We start from the raw sequence: 20,590 nt of genomic DNA on the forward strand, positions 1-20,590 counted from the left end.
TACTTGCTACCAACATTTGGTTACTCGGAGACACTTCTTTGTGGTGATCTGTTGTTAAGCGATTATGCATTGCTTCTAGACGGCCTCTTCCTCCTTCGATTGATATAGTTTCGATGCCGTGAAGAGCTGTCCAACTTCCAGTCGAGTCGCCTACCCACCGGTATCCTCAAACGACCGCCCCCCCTCCTTGCGCCCCTCGATCAAGGCACCACCGCGTCCGTCGTCCGAGTGTCACTCTGCCGATTCTCCTCGCTCGACATTGCCCACCACTCCGAACCCAAACGAACCGTACCACCCAATAGTTTATAGGCCAACCCACAGCCAGCGCGATGGCTTCGTTTGGACAAGCGGTGCCGGCGGCTGCCCCGAGGCCGGGCCCGTATGGAGCAGCGTACGGGGCCCCCGTGGCGGTCAGCGCCCCTGCCGCCCCAGCAGGCACCTTTGCGCCCGGCACCAAGATCCAATGCGGCTCCCACCGAGTTGTCATTCAGAAGTACCTTTCCGAAGGCGGTTTCGCACATGTCTATCTGGTCAAGCTGCCGGCGGCGGTCAATGGCACTGACCTGGCCGTGCTGAAGAGGGTCGCCGTGCCGGACAAGGAGGCCCTCCGCGGCATGCGCACCGAGGTCGAGACCATGAAGCGCCTCAAGGGCCACAAGGCCATCGTCACCTATATCGATTCGCATGCCTCTGAGATGCGTGGCACTGGCGGCTACGAGGTCTTCCTCCTGATGGAATACTGCAATGGCGGCGGTCTTATCGACTTCATGAACACCCGGTTGCAGCACCGTCTGACCGAGCCCGAGATCCTCAACATCTTCTCTGATGTTGCCGAAGGTGTTGCTTGCATGCATTACCTCAAGCCGCCACTGCTGCACCGCGACTTAAAGGTTGAGAACGTGCTCATCAACATGATTGGCAGTGTCAGAAAGTTCAAGCTATGCGACTTTGGCTCGGCCGCCCCGCCTCGCCCAGCCCCGACCACCGTTACGGAGTGCCGCCTTGTGGACGAAGACATCCAGAAGCATACGACGATGCAGTATAGGAGTCCCGAAATGGTTGACGTGTACCGCAAACAACCCATCGACGAGAAGTCAGATATCTGGGCGCTGGGCGTCTTACTCTACAAGCTGTGCTATTATACTACACCGTTCGAAGAAGGAGGAACCTTGGCGATCCTAAACGCCAGCTACAAGTTCCATAGCTATCCTGTTTTCTCTGACAGGTTGAAGAAGCTCATCGGTAAGCATCCCGTGGTCGCGTTCCCGAACATAGTACTCATCGGTTATTAGCTTGGATGCTACAAGAGAATCAACAAGCCCGACCAAATATCTATCAGGTACTCCGAGAAGCTTGCGCAATGCAAGGCAAGGAGCCTCCTGTCAAAGACGTAAGTGTTCCTGGTATCCCTGGTATCTTCCGACTGAGCTCTCGCCAGGCAACTGACCCTTTGTACAGATTTACACAGGGACGCATGCAGACACCAGGAAGCGCGAACACTCACAGAGCCAGGTCAAGTCTCCCCCAGTCGTTGGCGCTGTATTTGCGGCCCCGGTAGTCCAACAACAGGTTATTCCCGAAGTCGAGCGGATGCGACGAGGAAGACTCCCTGCGCCGTCTCAACCCGTATCCCAACCGACGACGCCCAGTCCTGGGCCCGGGAAAGTCACGAATGGTGACCCGTTTGCTGCGCTTGATACCAAGCTCCCACTCAAGAATGCCGACGAGCTATCGAATAAGTTTCCGACGCTCGACCAGTTCTCCCTTCTACATGATCGGGGGACCAAGTTTGACTTTGACAGTGGTGTCCCTCAACCTCCACAACAACAAAAGGCCATGTCGCAAAGGGTAGCTGAAAGACTGGCGGACGAGGTATTCAAGGTGAAACCGTCACCTTCCCCGACTCCCGTGCCGGCGAGCCAGCGGGTTTCGCTTGACCTGAACAAGGGAAATCCGTATGCGGCTGCTATGGAGTCTCAGCGCATATCACCATCCGTCAACCCAGCTTCCACGCTCCCGAGGCAAGGCGAGCCAAGCCGTGCTTCAGCCATAATCTCCAGCATACCCGAACTCAAAACGATCTCTTCGCCGAATTCGCAAAGTCCGTTCCAGTCTCCTCCACCAACTAGGCCTAAGATGGTTTCAACTGGAACTATGACCGAATCACCGCCTCCCGCGGAACGATATCGTGCCCCGCCAGCAGAGCATCACCGGGCGGCTAGTGTCCCCCGGCAGCACGAGACTGGGCCTACATCGTTTACACGCGCTGCCACGACGGTCTTGCTATCCCCTGGAGCCGCCGGGTCGCCAAACGCTCCGTCTTCGTCCTCGAGACCATCACTTGAAGGTGGCCGCCCAAGCTACGATGCTTTTGACCTACCGACAAGATCCAAACAGCACGAGAGCACACGACCTGCCAGTATCTATCTTGAATCAGACCTGACCTATCTGCGTGAAAAAGAGGCGGCTGCTAAACCACTCCACTCGCCGAGCCTCTCCGGAAGATTCTCGTTCGACAAGGCTCCTCCTTCGCCGAAGCTGGAGGAGGAGCGCAACATCCGGTCCAGCGTCGAATTCTTGCGTTCGATGGAGGATGCCGATACTAAGAAGAAAGACAAGGGTGCCAAGCATCATTCCAAGCGCTCAAGCTTGAGTTCGCTCAGTGCTGGCACCAAGAACCTTTTTGCTGGCAAATTCGGAGATGCATTCAAGAGGTTTGAAGGTGGTGTGAGTAACAGTGGACCTCCGAGGTCCCCATCTTCTCTTAAGGATATTGATGCGGAAGTCGACCGTTTCAATAAGTTGACACCAATCGCGGGATCCGAGGCAACTGACGACAGGAGCGATGAAGGCCGGCGATTTGGAGACGACAATGCGGACGAGATGACTCCTGAAATGCGTCGGGAGGAAGAAGCCCGCATGTTGGCGGCAGAAGAGGCTCGCGTCGCCGCTGCGCAGGCCGAGTACCGTGCGCGCGTTGCGCAGCGGACCGGTACGGGCTCGGGAACGGCGCCGACGCCGCAACCGAAAAGCATTGGCGGCGTCCCTCGCGCTATGTCTATTCAGAACAAGGTCCAAAGCCTCTTGGATGAGAGCAGTCGTTCGGCGCCAGTGTCAAGGACAGCTCACGGATACGGCCATTACACCGATGCCGACACCGGTGGGCCTCGTGGCTCGATTGACAGTCTTGGAGATTCGAGGCCTTCGGTTGCAAAGAAGCCCATCGCCATTACCGGACAGCCCATGACCGGATCTCTACCGCGACCCCCGACCTCATCCGGCATGTCCAGTATGGAGCAAACCATGACTGGTCGCGCCTCCATGACCGTGACGGGGGCGAAACCGGCCGCACCTCCGAAACCCACGCGACTTACCGCAAACTTAACAGCCGGCGGTGGAGCTGGCTCGCCGCCTAGACAGTCCTACAGCACCAGCACGATAAGCCTGCACAAACAGCTCAGGCCCGGGACCTCTTCGAGCTCATTAATGGACAGGGATAGAAGCGACAGTATCGGAGCGGCGAGAGGAGCAGACTACAGCAGAACAAGCAGAGAAGCGCTGGTCGCCGTGGAGGGTCTGCCCGGGCAGAACTCCCCTATGCTACTGCAGATGTCGGCGGCCGAGAAGGATGATTATATCAAGGACTTTCAGAAGCGGTTTCCTAGCCTTACGAGTATAGAGATGGTTGAAACGGATGTGGGCGCCGGGTCTGGGACCACGGGTAGTGAGTGGAATGATGCCCGCTGAAGGAAACGGGTGGGCGGATGAAGGAAGGAAAGAAATGGAATGATAATGTCGTGTGACAATTACACGGGTTATGAAACGTCATTGAATATGCTGTTTGCCTGTTGTTGTTGTTGCGACTCTTTATAAGCTAGAAGAAGGTCATGATGTAACGCACTTTTTTGCAAGACAGTTATGATGCCCTTCCTTGAACAGGCACGCACACACACACATTCTATCTATAGGCACAACTATATCTATCTATCTATTAGTACCATATTTATAATTGCAATGTACATAGACAAACACACACCTCCAAGCGGTAACAAACATTTGCTGAAATCGGGTTTACCGTCGACATCAAGGTGAAAGATGACGACATTCTCTATCCTTATCCTCGTACTCTTCACTTCATCCGCATCCCTCCATCCATCCATCCATCCATCCATCCAACACTGCCCCTCTCCCCCTCTCCCTTCCCTCGCACCCTCCCTCACCTCCTCACGCACCATACTTACGTGACCTTCTGATCGAAATTGCAACCCTCTATCTTTCTCCGTAACGCTGACACCGCCCACTGCATTGCACTGGTTGCCTTGTGCCTATATCATCACCACCTAAGTTCCAGGTCTGCAGCGACCGAGGGAGGTGAAGGGAGGCGAGGGAGGGGTATCGTATCCGATCCGTCACATATCTATCTACTCTCACCCGTTTCGTTGTTCTATCATTATCGCCGTGATTATCAGCATCATCATATGCTGTGTGTGCCTCAATCCCTCTTCTCGTCGATGATCTATCACGATTTCACGGCGCTTAGCTATCTAGCCATTCAACTTCCGTGGGAACGGGTATGAGGAGCGGGATTCTTATCGGCTTTTCATATACTCGGATTTGATAGATCAATTCATCACATAACAAACCAATCTCATCACGGCTGGTTGGTTGCCACTCATCGAGGCACACACACAGCCCGTTCGGTCACAACCTCAACGGTCGGTCACAACGGTCAAAGCCACGCCCGGTTTGTTAGTGGCACTGGCACACTTTAGGAATAACTACTACCTACATTGGTATCAGGATTCGAGATTCGAAAGTCCGTTCGTGGTTTTTGCCTAGGTAGGTGGGAAGGTGCCCGATCCGGTTGCAGGTTGACTACCCAAGGTCCCTCCTACTCCCGTCCCTAGGGAATGTCTAGTATAGACAGACCATAGATAGGTAGATGTGTACCCCCACGCTCGCCAAGTAGACGAGGTAAGTACATAAAGTATAGGTAGTAGGTGCACCACAGTACATACAGTGTTGACTGTGGAAGTAGAACGGTTAACGACTCCGACTTTGCTGACAGAGTCCTCAGGGTGGGTTCAAACTGCTACGCTAAGTAGAAAACATTAACCAAGCGAGCCAAGTTACCATGAATGACGGCTCACTAATGTAGGAACACCACACATCTTGATAACCATGCATCTCAAATCTGAGATACATATCTGAGATAGACTAGTAGGGCAAAAACTGCAGTTTCTTTTTGGAGTTGGTTGTTGCTCATTCAATCTCAGAGTCAACCAACCCACTGTTTTGGTTTATGTTGCCCCCAAAGATGGCGTGTGCGAATCTTCTACATAGTGCAAATGTCGTTGTCGTCTTCTTCGAAATGCCTTTGGTTCGACTTTGACCCATGCATGTCACTGTGGGCCGGTTAGTTGGTGTCGCTCCAAAAAAAGTTGCTTAGGACAGAGACATGGGTTGTTTGTTGGCCCAATACTTGTGAAAGGCCTTGATGAATACCAACCAAATCGTGCCTTGATGAAAGGGCGGCATGAAGCTTTCATCCGACTAAATACAACCTTCCGCCCGGCGCTAGCGCTCTAGCAGTCGGGCAGCATCCCGTCCGGGGCACTGTCCCGCTCCGTCCGGGGTTAAACCGGGGAGTTAAACCCGAGTGGATCACCTCCGATCATCGGCGCCGAGGTGTGGACACTGGCTTTCACCGCGCGCGCCCCCGCTGTCGTCCCACTCCCACCGTATTCGCCTTTTTGTTTGTGTGTTGGGGTTTCGGCTCGAAACATCCGTTGTACGGTAGGTGGAGACAGAGCCGGGGCGGGGCCGAGGCCTTGTTGGGTACATACCGCTGGACCGTTGGTGGGGGGCGGTCGGGGCGGTCGGGGCGGTCGGACTCGGAGCGGGTTAGTTACCCGGAGGAACAGCTACGTTGGGAATAGCGTCAAACAAACAAACGACTCACCGGCGTGTCTCTAACATTCGAGTATGGGGTATGGGGTAGTCTAGACTTTCTTGGTGCTGGCGCCATCCCACATCGTCTCGGTGAAATTCCAAAGCTGTGGATTCCTTTTGTTGGCTTGTCCCTTTTGACATCAAAGTCTGGGGTTGGGTATGGGGTTCGACTGGAGATAAAATGGAGATGCCGAGATGGGATCATGGAACGAAAACGACATCTGTTTCCAAGAAATCGTCAAGTGCTTTGACAGTCTTGGAACTCTCGGTATACGTAACAGAATAGTTCTAGACTGGTGAACTAAAAAAACTAAAAAACTGCTAAGAGGTGTCAGCAACCGTCGAACCGAAGAGAGCCGAATATCCGGGGATGGGTTGATGTTAGAGCAATCTTGGATGAGCACGGGTGAAGGGAGTTTTCCGACGGAAAGCATCATCGAGTGAGAATCTGAAGACAGTGGTGACTGAGTGGTGATATTGTTTGATTCTCCTCATGATATACGATAGCCGTAAATGCAATCAACAACTAAAACAGCAGAGATGACCTCCATCTAAAAACCATGAATGCGTGCCTGCTTATGAAGAAATGTGTACACGTTCCGTCCCGTTGTGTCCCATGATCCCGAATGACCCGTTTCTGATGATGATAATGATGATGATGATCAACAAACACAAAAAATGCTTAAACATTAGCCGAAAAATGATGTACAATGCCTTTTCTCGATTTCTCTTCTTTTGCGTGATCGCCGCCGCCGCCCGTGAGAGCTATGAGAGAGTGAGTGGGATGTTCTTTCTCTTTCTTCTGTTTCTTCATGAGTTCCGCCTGCCTGTCCTGTCCTGTCTCGTGAAGACTTTTGTTCCGATTCCAAAATACCCCAAAAATGCGCCGCCGAACACTCCAATGACAAGAAATAACTAGAGAGACAATGAATTTGGTGAAGAAAATGCAAAAACGCAGACGATATCCAACCCACCCAAAACAACACCGGTTTTTTGATGTGTCCATGTCCAGATCTGGTATACCAATGACAGGTAGGTGTAACCAGTAAAATGCTTGATAAGAAAAAGAATGATGTTCGAGAAAAGAAAAGAAAAGTGCTTTTATGCTTCCTTCACCGGTGAAGAGGGTGATTCGAGAAGTGATTGGTCGCAACTGCCACAGCGGAAGCAGAAGCAGAAGAAGCAAAGACTTGAAGGCAAGAGCGAACATCAACCCCACGAAAACGACGACATCCGACCAACTGATCGCGATAAAGTCTGCCGAGAGGTTCCAGGTTTCGAACCCCCACGCACTAGTGTCCTTCTGGTGGCACTGGTCGTCTGCGTTGTTGATTTTCGGTTCGTTCCTTCCCCAATTCCGCGGTCCCCCACACTTTCCCATGCAATGGAAAACAAACTGCATCGTCCATGACGAAAGATGGGAAAACTGACTCCCGAGCATAGCTGCGGCACCATGCATCCTCTCGGATGGGAAACCAAGGACATCCGCATCCTCTTACCCGCCCCCTCATCGCTCACATGACTGCTGTGTGTGTCCTGCCTTGTTACCTCCCTACCAAGGGGGTGACAAGCTCAATGCTCTTTGGCCTCGAGTAAATCCCCGGCCTGCGGCTTGGTAGCGGTCGGTCATTGTAGGCATCTCCCATACCGCCATAGTAATGGCCGTCGTACGTAGAAGGGAAGAAACCGGACTGCTGGTTCGAGTACGAGTTGTTGGGGCTCGCAGCTGAGCTCCGGTTCGAGAAAGGCCAAACGTTGGCGTGGTAGCTGCCTACAGGTGGCGGCGAGGGGGGGCTGGCTGGCCTTCCGCCATAGAGGGAAGACTTGAGGGCATTGATGGCTGAGGAGTGGCCGGTTCCCGGTGTGGTAGGTGGGGAGACATATGTTGAGTTGGGACGGGATGGGGATGCGCGGGGGATGATGTCTCGGGGCTCTGAGAAGGCCGAGTAGAAAGGGTAGTGAGTTGGAGCGTTCGAACCGACCCAGCTGCGAGATGAGGGCGAGGAGGCCCCGAAGCCTTCCTGGTCGCTTAGGCGGCAGCTAATGAGTTCAGGTCAGTCTTGAGATTCAATGAATTGGTTTGGGGGCAGTTGTTTGAACTTACTCCTTGGAGCAATAGAGGGATTGGTCGTTATCGGGGATAAACTGCTTCTCGCAAGACATGCTATAAGACTGAGTGTCAGCACAATATACTCTGGTATATCCATGCACAAGAGACAACCCTGAAAGGTTATGCAGGAACGGTAATGCTTCGGCACCAAGATGACCAATGCCATTGCACCTTCAAGCACCGTTACACGGATCACCCGCATATCAGGTGACGATGCGCGAGAGCCAAAAAGGAATTATTTGGGGAGGGGAAGCTGGTTGTACTGAAGGCAATTCATCAAGAGAACCCTAGATACAACACTTGGATCTGATCTGGCGGGCTTGGGTTTGTTGGGGGAAGGCAAAAGAGCAGGGGTAACATACCAGAACTGGGGAAAGCTTTCCCGCTCCTCCTCAAACCAACGCTCTTCTTCCAATTCTCTCTCACGATCCCTCATGTTCCTGCCCAGCTTCTGGGAGGTCTGGGGGGTGTTTCTCCTCGTCATGGCAGGTCGAGTTGAAGAAGCAGCTTTTCGGACGTCGGTCATCGAAGTGTTGCCAGAAGCATGCCCGGACTTTCGGCGTTGGTGATGCATGGAGGCTATTATGTGTGATTGGTTGGGGTTAAGAGGTGAGGTGAGCCCGAGGGAGCGCCAGGGGTTCACTGGTTGGCTGACTTGTTCGGCTCAGGTCCCTTGGCAGCGCAACGTGGGTTGGTGATGGAAACGCGGGGTCCTACCCAAGAGGAGAAGGTGAATTGGTGTCCGTGTCGTCCTTGATCACGTCTGGGTCCAAAGTTGAGAGAAGCTGGGGATCCCTGGAAGGGGGAGGAGTGAAGAGTTATTCAAAACTTTTGTTGACCAACAAGCCCACAAGTTACTATTCGTGGAATGACGAATCCGTGTAAGTGGGTGTCGTGCTGGGTGGCAAATATGTAAGCTGCAAGAAGAGAATTTTCTTGCTCGTGCTTGTTGTTCCTGGCGCTGTCGTGGGACTGGAGAGTCTGAGGGAAAGTGCGCAAACCGATAGCTTCAACGAACGACTTCGGGAGACCAAACGAGGGTAGTGGTGGTGTTAGACAAGTAGGACGGGAGGAGGACAAGGAGGACAATCGACCGGCTATTAAACCCGTAAGGTGTAACAGGTGCAGGTCAGTTGCTTTATATGTCGCCGTCAAGTCGCGATGGGGTTGCGCTAGTGACCGGTTTGTTTCCCAGTTCACAGTCCAGGGAACAGGCTTGGACGGTTTTGCGGGGCCCCGGATTGTGCGAGTGAGCTACTGTCCCGCTATTGACTTGTTTACAGCCGGAGGTGGGGATGGAGTCTGTAGCTGCTGGTGTTTCGCTTCTCTGGGTCGACAAGTGGGTAGAACAGGATAGCCGGTGGTGGCACAGATGAGGGGAGTCGGCACACGGTGTTGAGTGTTTCGTTCGGGATTTAGCTACGGGTACGCCGTGTCGTTCGAGAACAAGGTTGGGCAGTCCGACTACGTATGTGTTGTTGTCTTGGGTTCGGTTGGCAGTTGTGTTTGAGCGGACGTCAATTGGCGTCTGTGGATGTAAGTGTGGTGAGGTGAGGTAGCTGCACAGTGTTGTCTTGATGCTATTCCCGTTGGCTGCTGCAATGCTGATGGGATGATGGAATTCCCTTGCTAGGTTGATGTTCGTTCTTGAGCGGAGGGTATCTTGAAGAAAAAAAGACTAGGAGGGAGGTACAATGGGGGAGAGGAACTGGCGGACGTCTTATAATAAGAAATGATAGAACAAGTGTATTGCGTGGTGTACTTGGGTAAGGAGGCCAGGTGCTTGGTATCTGCGCAAGGATGACTCTTTACTAGGTTGTCACTGAACGAGACCTAGTTTGTAGCCTGTATCTATCTGCCCCTGTCAGTCCCCTTTTGGCCCTTTTTTGGCCCCGGCTGCGCTTTTAGCACACAATCCGCCGTGTCTTCGTCTGTGATCTGGAGTCTTGCCCGAGAACGGAGATCAGCAGGGTTGGGATGTCGACCAATCGTCTTTCACGGTTGCTTGAACGTGTACAGTGTGTCGGTATGACTATATGGAGCCTGTGCAGTTGCACTTTATCTGGCCCGTCGTATCTCTATCTCTCCAGCACTTTCACTTTTTAATTTTTATTATCTGAACTCTCGCCAAGGGTTGAGGTTCGATCGATTGGCCTCATGTCTCCCCTACCGCAGTCGATGGTCAGTCATTCTGTGGATCAAAGAGGAGAAATAAAAGGAAAGAAGCGATCTGGACTTTCTATAGAGACCAGTAAGGTCCTCTCTATGACGCTCGCTGTTCTTGTCGCTGCTTGGAGTGGCTGACTGCTGTAGCGATTTGTAGACAAAATCCACAGGTCGTCACCGGTTGCGCGTTGGACCAGGTTCTTGTTGGAAGGTGGGGTCCCAGTGTCAGTTGAAGCTTCCTCAGTTGACGACAGAAGTTTTGGGGTGAGGGGGTGCTGAACACTTGCACTGCAGGGATTATAGGGGGTTTCTGACACTGTGTTGGCTGTTTTTAGGGGGGGTGGGGGAGGCGGAAGAGGGGCCGACAGGACTGACTCCAGGAATAGGGCAGCTTGGTTCTGTCCATTTCACTCGCATTCTTTTCGCAATCAAAAACTCTCCGCCGGTCATATTGGCATGGAAAACTCTGAAAATGAGCACCCGGACCTCAGCTTACCGACACCGATGAAGGGTCCTGTCCCCGCCTGTTCTGTCTCAACAACCGAGCCCTGCGGTCCCGAGCCCCTGTGACAAAAGGTGTGGGGGTGATGGCGGAATCTGCGAATGACACGGTTGGCAGACAGGCACCTGGATGGCCAATGTTGCCAGAATGTTGTGATATTTTCCATCCAAGGTCCATCGGCTTCCCTCCTAGACTCACAGGCTTCCATCTAGGTCTACTGGGCTGAATGGTACGGGGTCCTCACAGCCCAGAGGCCGCAAAGGTGCTTCGGATGGCTCCGTGTCAACAATCCTACTTCATTGTTCACTCTGCTTGGTTCACCACTTTCCTATGGCGGCAGGTAGCAAGCTTGTTACGACATTCACGTACCTACTCGGCCCTCGGGCTTGTTGACGATCCCGTCCTTCGTGTTTAGAGACATTCGCTGTTTTAGTGATCATCACAGGTCCATCTCCCGTCCGTTAAAAGAGTGGATTACAGCGACGCTCGCTACCTTAAACTTGGGTTCCAAGAGGACTTTTAAATAGACTGTACAGTGAGAAGCTGAATGGCCAGCGTAGACAGCAAGGTGCTCCATCCCACCTGGAACCCGATCACAAAGACAGGAGACCTCCATCATGATCCCACTCGAGTTGAGGTGATCACGGGCCTCGGAGGTCTCAATCGCCTACTCAAGAGCCTGGGCTTCTTCCACAGTGCTGAGGTATGATCTCCGTCATCACTCCTCCCGAAATGCCCGTCTTTCCCCCACATACGCATAGCCTTCCATCTTCAGGTCACCACCAAACACCAAGACCACGCACGCACTGCTACACGTGTGTCGAGGAGCTGATGTCGTCGCCCCAGATTGAGCCTCTTCAGTGTGCTGCCAAATCCTTGCTTCTTTCTCACAGCCTTAACCTGACATTCAGTCTTTTTGGACACTCCACACACACCTTTAAGCATACCCTACTTTTTGGGATTCATCCTCGTCCCTGCTGACCGCTCACCGGTTTACTCGTCGGTTAGGTATGGAGTCCACCCTATGGGGGTCTCGCTTACAGCTAGCCAACCGACTCTCATCGTCCCTTTGAGAGTCGGATTTTTTACATATAACGTGCAAGCTCTGTAACGGTCAGAATCTTTAATAATCTGTTTTTCTACTAAAATATAAGTAAAAAAGATGGTAAAATATTTAAATTGTTCGTCTCAATTGCGCGCATTGAGCAATGTATTTCTTTTATAATCAAATTATTATAATGTATTATTATAGTATTACAAAGCCTTTATAGCCCGTACTTATAATATAATATTTAACTCCTCCTCTTCTTTCTCTTCCCTTTGTAAATTCCTATCATCATTAGAATCGTCGTTTATAATAACTATTACCCTTGTACAGCTTACGGACACCTTTAGCTTCTTACCCGCTACTATTATAATTGCTATAGTAACCTCTTCTTCGTTAGAATTTGTATCGATAGCCTTTTCCTTCCCCTTCTTAGACTTCTTTCTAGGAAGGTATAGTGTTAATATAGACAGTCCAGACGATGGCCCAATTCGTGCTACTTATGTGCCTACTAGATGGGCGTACTGCGGTATAGCTGGGAATTTACTAAGTATATTTATACCTTCGTTACCTAAAAAGAATTCAACTGACGAGGTATTTCCTCTACGAACCTTTTTAGCCTGCTTTTTATTGTATATGTAACGGGTCTGAACGAATATTGCACAGCGAGCAGTCGTATAAGGTTAAAATGCTATATTTAACAGAGAAAGCAAGAGAGGAAAGATTGTACTAGAAGGGTGTAGTTGAAAGAAGGTTTTGTGCATATGCGCACGGGCTAGGCAGTTATGCGGGTCTAGCTAACTAGAGGGCCCGCATCCTTATCGATAAGGCAAGTACCCTATCGATAAGGATAATACGGTTTGGCAATAGCTAAGTTTAACCCATAGGCTCTAGCCCTATAATATTACTCCCTTACTCCCCCTTAGGAAGTACTGTATAAAATATATCGTAGTTAATTATACGAGAAATAATTAAAATCCAGTACAACCGTACCTAGCCAAATGCCTATTTAAACGGGAAAAATTAATAATACTAAAAAGAACAAAATTTCTCTATCTGAGCCACTAAATAAACGCTATATAACTACTTGCCTACTACCCAAGTCAGTAACGAGCGTGCTTGCTATTATCTTTATAGAGTTATACTTAAAGGCTACGGGTATTAAAACTAAATTAGGGAATATATTTAGACTTTACCTATTCAGGAAACGCTCCGTAGAAATAAAAATCTATACCTGCGATAGAATATAATTAAAATTGTTACTTAATATTTTGTATTGCTCTATTTCTCCTACTAATAGTAATTACTAACCCCCCTCGCTAGGGAATAGCTTTAGTAATTCTTATACCTACGAAATTAATACCTATTCCCTCTATCAGTTATATTATAAATAAGTATTATTAATTATAATTAGGCGGCGAATGGTACTACTTTATAACCTACCTATTTGATTAATAAATAGAATTATACTATGATAAGTTAATTAAAGGTCCCTCTTTTTAAATATAGTAGTATTCCTTTACCCCTAATATTATTAGGGTAGCTATTAATATAGCTTCGTTTAATCCAAATATTCCTCCTCTTTATAACTATCGTTATCGTAACTACCTAAACCCTTACTAAATTATATTCGAATATTATTCATCTTCGTCTTTCATTTATACTATTTAAATTAATAAAAACTATTCCTATAATTCATATACTTACCCTCCTTCTTCTACTTATTTTTCTATTTCTAGGACAGTAACGAAGGTTTTATTATTAAAATATTAATAAAGGTATTTATAGGATTACCTTTATTGTTAATTAGGGTATACTTTGCGAATAATAAAGAAGTAATAGTTAAAAGAAAACTATTACTATTAAAATGATAAAAATATTCTAATAATTAAAAATATTATTTAAATACATCGGTTCAGTTAGAAAAACATTGCTTCCAATCGTGATTTAAAGTAGCGGTTAGCTAACTAACCTTAGTAAGTTTTAACCATAAATTAATACAAATTCGGTAAAATACTTTTTTGAAGCAGGCGAAGAAAATTGTTATTAATTCGCCTAATTTCTAATAAAGTCAGTAAATTTCTTATCCGGCCCTTTTAATAACGTTAGGGTCCCTATATATAAACTTAAGTTTATTAATAAGAGTAGCTGGCGATTATAATATAAGGGAATTAATAAATATAATAAATAGTTTTTTAATAATAAATAATAAGTAAGCGAGTAAATAATAAAATTACATTTCTATATTATTAATAGCGAATCTATTTATATAGAGTTTAGCCTACGTGTTTAAACCCTAAATTTCAAATTCCTCTTTATCCCTTAAAAATTTCTCGAATTAAAGAAGTACCGACTTCAGGGTGGCGGGTTTTGAAATAATTTCAGTTAATAACGTTTAGAAAGCGGCCGTAAATTATTATAAACGTTCTTAAGGATCCTAAAACTAAAGAATCGTAAGGAAAGTAGTTAGTACTATTATCGAAAGGGATGGGGGTCCGGGCAATAGGCGGGAGGTAGATAAAAATTTCGTTATTAAAGGAGACGAAAGTAACAGGGAGAGAACTCTTTAACGTACTTATGAAAGAAGGGTAACAGTATTAATTTGAAAAGAGTAATTAAATATAATATAACGGGTCTAAATGAATATTATATAACGAACAATCGTATAAAGTTAAAATACTATATTTGACAAAGGAAGCAAGAGAGGAAAGACTATACTAAAAGGGTGTAGTCGGAAGAAGGTTTTATGTATATGCGCACGAGCCAAGCAATTATATGGGTCTAGCCAACCAGAGGGCCCGCATCCTTATCGATAAGGCAAGTACCCTATCGATAAGGACAATACGGCTTGGCAACAGCTAAACTTAACCCCTAGGCTCTAGCCCTATAACAGTATATTTTGAAAGGTACGAAGTTTTTATTATAATTAGGAAGGGTAGCCTTCCTTATAGTTTTATAGAGTTTATTCACTTTGTTTTCAATATTAATTAAGAAAATATTGAGGTTCCATTTAGATTGGAAAACCTTTTATAGCTTTATTTTTAATATATAATATAAATAATTAGATCCCTATTATTTAATTAAGAAGGTACGCCGGGTATTATTAATAATAATTTCGTCCTACCCTTTCTTAAGCTTCAATACTATATTATACTTTGGGTCGTCCTTAATAATACAAACGACGTTATAATCGTTAAAAATATTAGCCTTATTAATTGGATTAGGCTTAACCTTCTTCTTGGCCTTAGATTTGCGTAGTAACTATTACTTAAGGCTAGAGTTCTCTTCGAGGGCGACCTTTTTAATGAAGGTAAGATTTACTCGCTATATTTCCTTTAGTCCTTCCTCTATAATAATTACCCTTCTTACTACAACTTTAATATTAAAAACCTATTTTATATGGGCTCTATCGCTAATAAAAATATATTTACGAGGGTTCTACTTTTAAGCTTCTACTTTGATACGGCGCTTTTAGTATTCTTACTAATTATATACTAGCTTTTAAGTATTGATAGATACTTTAAGGGTAATTTTAACCTTATTATAAACCTTTTTAATAAGCGAACTATATTTATTAATACGTTATTAAATCGCTAGTAATTCTAACGTACGTAGTACCTTACAAGGAATTATAGCTTCAAGTCAGTAAAGGAATAAAAATCCTTATTTTACCCTAATAAATTTATATAATTTATTAAGAGGGACGTTGGGTTTAAAAGGCCAAAGATTAATCTTTTCCTATTCTTTATATATATTACTTCGAATAAAGCCCGCCTTCTTAACTTTCTTTTAGTTATTTAGGAAGACTATACGGTTAATATTAATAGCCCTACTAATAATCTCGTCTATTAAAGCCTTTTAATAAACCTTCTTAACCGTTTAATAAACCCCTATATTAAGTAATTGAAATATATAGTTAATATAAGAGGGGAGAGTAAAAGGAATAATATCGAGCGCTTTATAATATTATAAAATATATAGGTCCTCGTACGCTTTAAATCTATTTATAAAAAGGATTTAATATACTTTTGGTTTAGTAATTAACCTAAAATTAATAGTTATTTTATCCCTTTTAGAAGGTTTTAGTTTTTTAAAGGGAGGCGGGTAATTAAATAATAGACCGAGTTAATTATCGATAGTATAGCTATTGAAGGAGGGGGATAATTTAAAGAAATATTTATTAAAGTACTTAATCTACTATAATATATAATGAGTATTATTATATCTAATTAATATATTAGTAATAACTATATTTAGATTAACTTTATAATTAGCCTACACGTTCCCTTATACTTATAAATCAATTAGTATAAACGTAGCTAATTAAGTGAAATTAGGCTTAATTATAAATAACAAAGCTAGAGCCTTATTATAATTTGTGCTTTAAATATTAGGAATGAAGGGATATTTTTAGCCGTAGCTGATATAATATCGATAGTAATTAGACTTTCCTTATTATTAGCGTTAAATATAATTCCTCTCGTATATGCCCAGTTCTTTATAAATAATACTTATTATTATATAATTTAGTATAGGGAGTAATAATATAAGGGAAATCTACCCTTATACCTTTATAATTCCTTTAATTTCCCTTACTTAGAAGGGAGACTTATTTATATTCTAATCGTTCTCTTCCTTAATATTAAAGTTATTATATATAGCCTTTACCTCTTTGAACTAATTTTTAAGGGAGTCTAGTTAAGCCTCAACATTCACCTTTTTTACGTTTTTAAAGCTAGCCGCTTTGAATTCTAATTCTAGATACTTCTTATGCTACTTTATAAACTACCTTCTATAGAAGTTAATAGAGGGGGGGTATAGCCGTTAAGCTCGTAACTAATTAATTAGTTTAATGAAGGAGACATTATTCAAGGGGAAGTAGCCGTAGTCAACGATTTGGACTATAATATTGAAAGCTTTATCCTCGTTTATAATTAGGGCTAGAAGTCGATATACTTCTATATTAATCGGTAGAGCCTTGCCCTTTTTAACAAGTATTATATACTTTTTGACAATAGTTTTATTAATATTAAATAACTCTTTTATACTCTTATACGTGACTTTCCCTTTGTTTTTGGCTTTAGTGTTGGCTTTGGATTGTGAGGTGGTAGATCGGGTTATAGTTTTGGTTTAACCTGTAATAAAATATTAAGCAGCCTTCTCTGTATGGGATGTAACGTTAGGGTTAAATATAAGTATAATGAAAGTATATGTAAAAGATCAAATATGACGAGACGAGTAGAATAAAGTTATTTATAATATAATGTAGTAAAGAATAGTAATGTTATAGTTGAGTGCAGATTCTATACCGTTATAGAGCTTGCACGTTATATGTAAAAAATCCGACTCTCAAAGGGACGATGAGAGTCGGTTGGCTGGCTGTAAGCGGGCCCCCAAAGGGTGGTCCCACATGGCTGTGGCCAGTGCGTGCCCCTAACCGACGAGTACCCGGCTGGGCCTTTTCGACTATTCAAGAGGTCTGCAAAAAGGTGTCAAAACAACGTCGTCGCCCCTATCGCAAGGGATCCCGAATTGACATTGATTGCCAAGCGCCCGAGCAAAAGATTCAAGCCATCGCGTCATCCGCGTTTTGCGGGGAACAAGAGAGCACAGCATCCGTCGTAACTGTGCGATGTCAGAGTTGTCCGATTAATTTCTACCACTCTTATCTGCACGTGTAATTAATGACTGCACTGTACATGATGGTAGGGTCTCACGACTCATTCAATTCCCTATCCATGATCCCGATGCCGCTCTCGCACCTCGCACAGAGAGAAATAATCCACAGATAGTGATAAGTTGCTTGACACCAACAAACCGTTCTCGTGGGCACTAATCAATGGTCATTGATAGCGCTCCTGTTGCTATCCGTCATGCCGCCCGCAGTATTACACCGGTGACTGAATAAACTCACCCTCTCTCGCTTCCCCACAAGGTACCTTTCCTTTTGCGGAGAGCCGACCACTGGAAGAGCCTCCTTCGTCGATCGATCCCTTGTTGCCTCCTGAGAGAAGCGAGCAAATTTTCAGAGACAAAGCACCGCGCGTTCCCGTCACGAGAAATAGCGACCCAAAGTCCACTCTTTCGCACGCCCAATTCTCCAAATCTGCATTCCGACTTTGCCAGCACGCTCTCTGTGGCTCTGTCACAGGCGTCTGGAACCCGACGATGTCATCCTCACCCACTGTGATTGATGCCACTTGGAACGGCCTCAGGTAGCCAGGTCCACCGCCCTCCCCAAACCAAGGAATTTCTCTGGCAAGGAAGCAAGAGAAAAACTTTTTTTTTATCAGAGTTGCATCGGCGCCTGTCTAGTGTCCCCGGTTTTGGGTACGACTACCGCCTACCGCCCCTCTTTCGGTCGGCCAGCCCTGCGTTGCCCTGCGTGCCTTGCCAGCAAATGCCCACGGTGTGCCGTGGTTACCGACGGCGCCTTTCTCACCTTGGGCGCGATGTCTTGTTCGACGATAGCAACAGGCGTCAGGCCGGAACCGAAGGGAGGCTCCATCGGTCCATGGCCCATTGTGTGGGGAGAGCTTCTCGCTGTCCCACAAGATCCCACTAACCCCGGCCTAACCCACCTGTGCAATGCCGCCTCTTCAGGGGGACAGCCAGGAACGTTCCTCAGCTCCTGACGGGCCGGCTGCAGAGTTTGCAGTGCATGGCATGGAGATTGGGTGAGAGGCCTTCTCCCAGATCGGACCGGACAGCGGGGATGGAGCCGAAGCATGTTTGGTGGTGCCATGCTGCCATGATCTTCCGGGGCACCAGTCCCGCCATCCGCCGGTCTCAGGTCAGTCTTGCCAGGTCTGGATGGGCAGAAATCTCCACGTATATTCCGCTCCGTTATTGCTTTTGGACGGAAAACACCGAGAAGCACTTGCGGAACGGGGACGGCGGCCCCACTCTTGACAACACACAGACAGACCCGGCCGACCGAGAAATCAACGTGACATCGTCAGGTTTCAGCATCATCGAGATTCCGTATTCCAGGGTTCACTTCCAGATTCTGGGAAGGTAGGTCAGAAAAAAGTGTTCTGCATCTGGTACCTGAAAGATCTAGATCATTGACACGGCCCATGTGTCCGAGTTCATGGCTCATCGGCTTTTTCGTAAGTTATCGAACCATATAACGAAAGCCTGGTCGTTTATATATCAAATTACTGTCGGAAAACTGCCTTCAACGTTGCCCAGAAAAACACCGGGTAATGAGGTCTCATGCTGTAGAGGATATCAACACTCTTTTTTCAAGCATAGCAAAGAGACCACAAACTATTTAGAGGGTACACAAACCGGCACCGCTCCCTTACATCTTGACCGAGATGTAGGTAGCACCACAAAGCGCCCCTCGAGGGCCGTATTCCGAAAAGCAAGGGTTCTTGCTCACCGGCTCATGTGGGACAGCGGACCGCCACAAGGTCGTGGAAGGGCCAGACCTCAAAAAGCGTTCGGGAACAAGCCATGTCTTGTCTTGGCCCAAGTATCCAGTAGGGTTGCAGAGACAAGAGCCATCTCTTTGTTGGTGGTTATCTCATCACGCAAGGAACCAAATCTTATCGGCTTTCTGAATCCGGCCCTTCCCTATCACCCCCTCATGAAGAAGTTCGGAGATAGGATTGGATTAACTGCCCACCTCAGCCAAGCTCTGGGATTGGACGGGAACGGGACAATAGCCGACAGGGCAGGGCAGCGAGGAGTGTGGGCCGGCGGGCAACGGGCGATGACAAGCAACGTCAGGAAACGCTTCAACTCTGTGCCACGTGAATAAAGTCGATGATGCCTTATCACGCATTTTGTTCGACCTTCAACATCTTTAAGGGTATGGTTGAGCAATTGTCCTCTCCAATGCCGTTGCCATCTCGAGAATGAATGACGAGCTTCTAGGCGGATAGCTTCATTTCCTCCTCTTAGATGACGGAGACACTTGCATCCAAGACAGTGAACCCGCCCGTTGCCCTTTGGTCTCTCGCCCCTCGCTACCGGAGAAGCGGTTACTCATGACAACGGCCAATGTTATTCGGGGCGCAACTATTCGGAGAAGGAAATGTAAACACGCAGCTCTCGCTCCTGATCTACTACCGTCGGGCTTGAAAATGGAGCGATGATCTCATTCTTCGGGGCCGTTGTCTATCTGGCTTTCACGGGGAAAAAAAAAAACCCAATTGTCTGTCTGTCAACACCCAGGGTGTGGAATAGGCAATGACACAGAAGAATTGCGACAAACTGCTTCCGGATATGGAGATCACTTCGCCGTTCGCCAACATCGCCCGTATAATGGCGCGAGGTGATGCAATAACCACCCAAGCACACCAAGACAATATGTGTCTTGGATGAGTACCTTTATGGATGATGGTGTAAGTGCAAGTGTACATGACGCGCATCTTGGTTTGAATCTTGTCTTGTCCTCCCCACCATCAATCACCCCCCATCACATCTCCGGTCTGCCAGTCTGCTTGGCTTACCTACCGCTTACATGCCGAGCTGGACTGCCCTAGAGGGACGGATCTAGGTAAGGTAAGAGTCAAATCGCTGCAGAACCTGGAAAAAAAGGGACCTTCCCTCCCCGCTGCCGAACGTTCGGACAAAAAAAGATACCGGGCCGCAAGCTGCAAGGTACGGGAGATATCACACTGGGTTATCCTTGGCTTATCCGTCGATTACAGTGCCCTGAACCTGAGTACATATGATATGAGACATCACGCCGAGAAGCTTCTTGTTCTTCCTGCTGCAAACCCTATACACAAATCCTTGGAAGCATATAATACACTATAGAAACAGATTTATCCCCGGTTTCCGCGGTCGATGGTTTACCGGA

The 20,590-nt window shown here is 47.0% G+C and overlaps 4 protein-coding genes across 4 annotated transcripts; 2 read left to right on the plus strand and 2 right to left on the minus strand.

The window, feature by feature from the left end:
- The first annotated feature begins 194 nt into the window (after positions 1 to 194).
- B0H65DRAFT_253740 (uncharacterized protein) lies at positions 195 to 3,864 on the plus strand. The gene is made up of 3 exons (XM_062822521.1): positions 195 to 1,242; positions 1,293 to 1,390; positions 1,459 to 3,864. Exons 1-3 carry the CDS (start codon positions 330 to 332, stop codon positions 3,745 to 3,747), a joined length of 3,300 nt encoding a protein of 1,099 aa, XP_062679215.1. The 5' UTR covers positions 195 to 329; the 3' UTR covers positions 3,748 to 3,864.
- A 2,531-nt stretch (positions 3,865 to 6,395) lies between these two features.
- B0H65DRAFT_253732 (uncharacterized protein) lies at positions 6,396 to 7,822 on the minus strand. Its single transcript, XM_062822520.1, has one exon. The coding sequence runs from the start codon at positions 7,409 to 7,411 to the stop codon at positions 6,635 to 6,637; it is 777 nt and encodes a 258-aa protein (XP_062679216.1). The 5' UTR covers positions 7,412 to 7,822; the 3' UTR covers positions 6,396 to 6,634.
- Positions 7,430 to 8,206, minus strand: B0H65DRAFT_253721 (uncharacterized protein). The gene is made up of 2 exons (XM_062822519.1): positions 8,057 to 8,206; positions 7,430 to 7,992 (listed from the first exon to the last, which is right to left on the minus strand). The coding sequence occupies exons 1-2, from the start codon at positions 8,113 to 8,115 to the stop codon at positions 7,497 to 7,499; spliced, it is 555 nt and encodes a 184-aa protein (XP_062679217.1). The 5' UTR covers positions 8,116 to 8,206; the 3' UTR covers positions 7,430 to 7,496.
- A 10,488-nt stretch (positions 8,207 to 18,694) lies between these two features.
- Positions 18,695 to 19,728, plus strand: B0H65DRAFT_253911 (uncharacterized protein). Its single transcript, XM_062822522.1, has one exon. The coding sequence runs from the start codon at positions 18,869 to 18,871 to the stop codon at positions 19,541 to 19,543; it is 675 nt and encodes a 224-aa protein (XP_062679218.1). The 5' UTR covers positions 18,695 to 18,868; the 3' UTR covers positions 19,544 to 19,728.
- Positions 19,729 to 20,590: the final 862 nt, after the last annotated feature.

This window comes from Neurospora tetraspora, assembly GCF_033439725.1.
Source record: "Neurospora tetraspora strain CBS 560.94 chromosome Unknown B0H65scaffold_6, whole genome shotgun sequence".
Classification (NCBI taxonomy): domain Eukaryota; kingdom Fungi; phylum Ascomycota; class Sordariomycetes; order Sordariales; family Sordariaceae; genus Neurospora; species Neurospora tetraspora.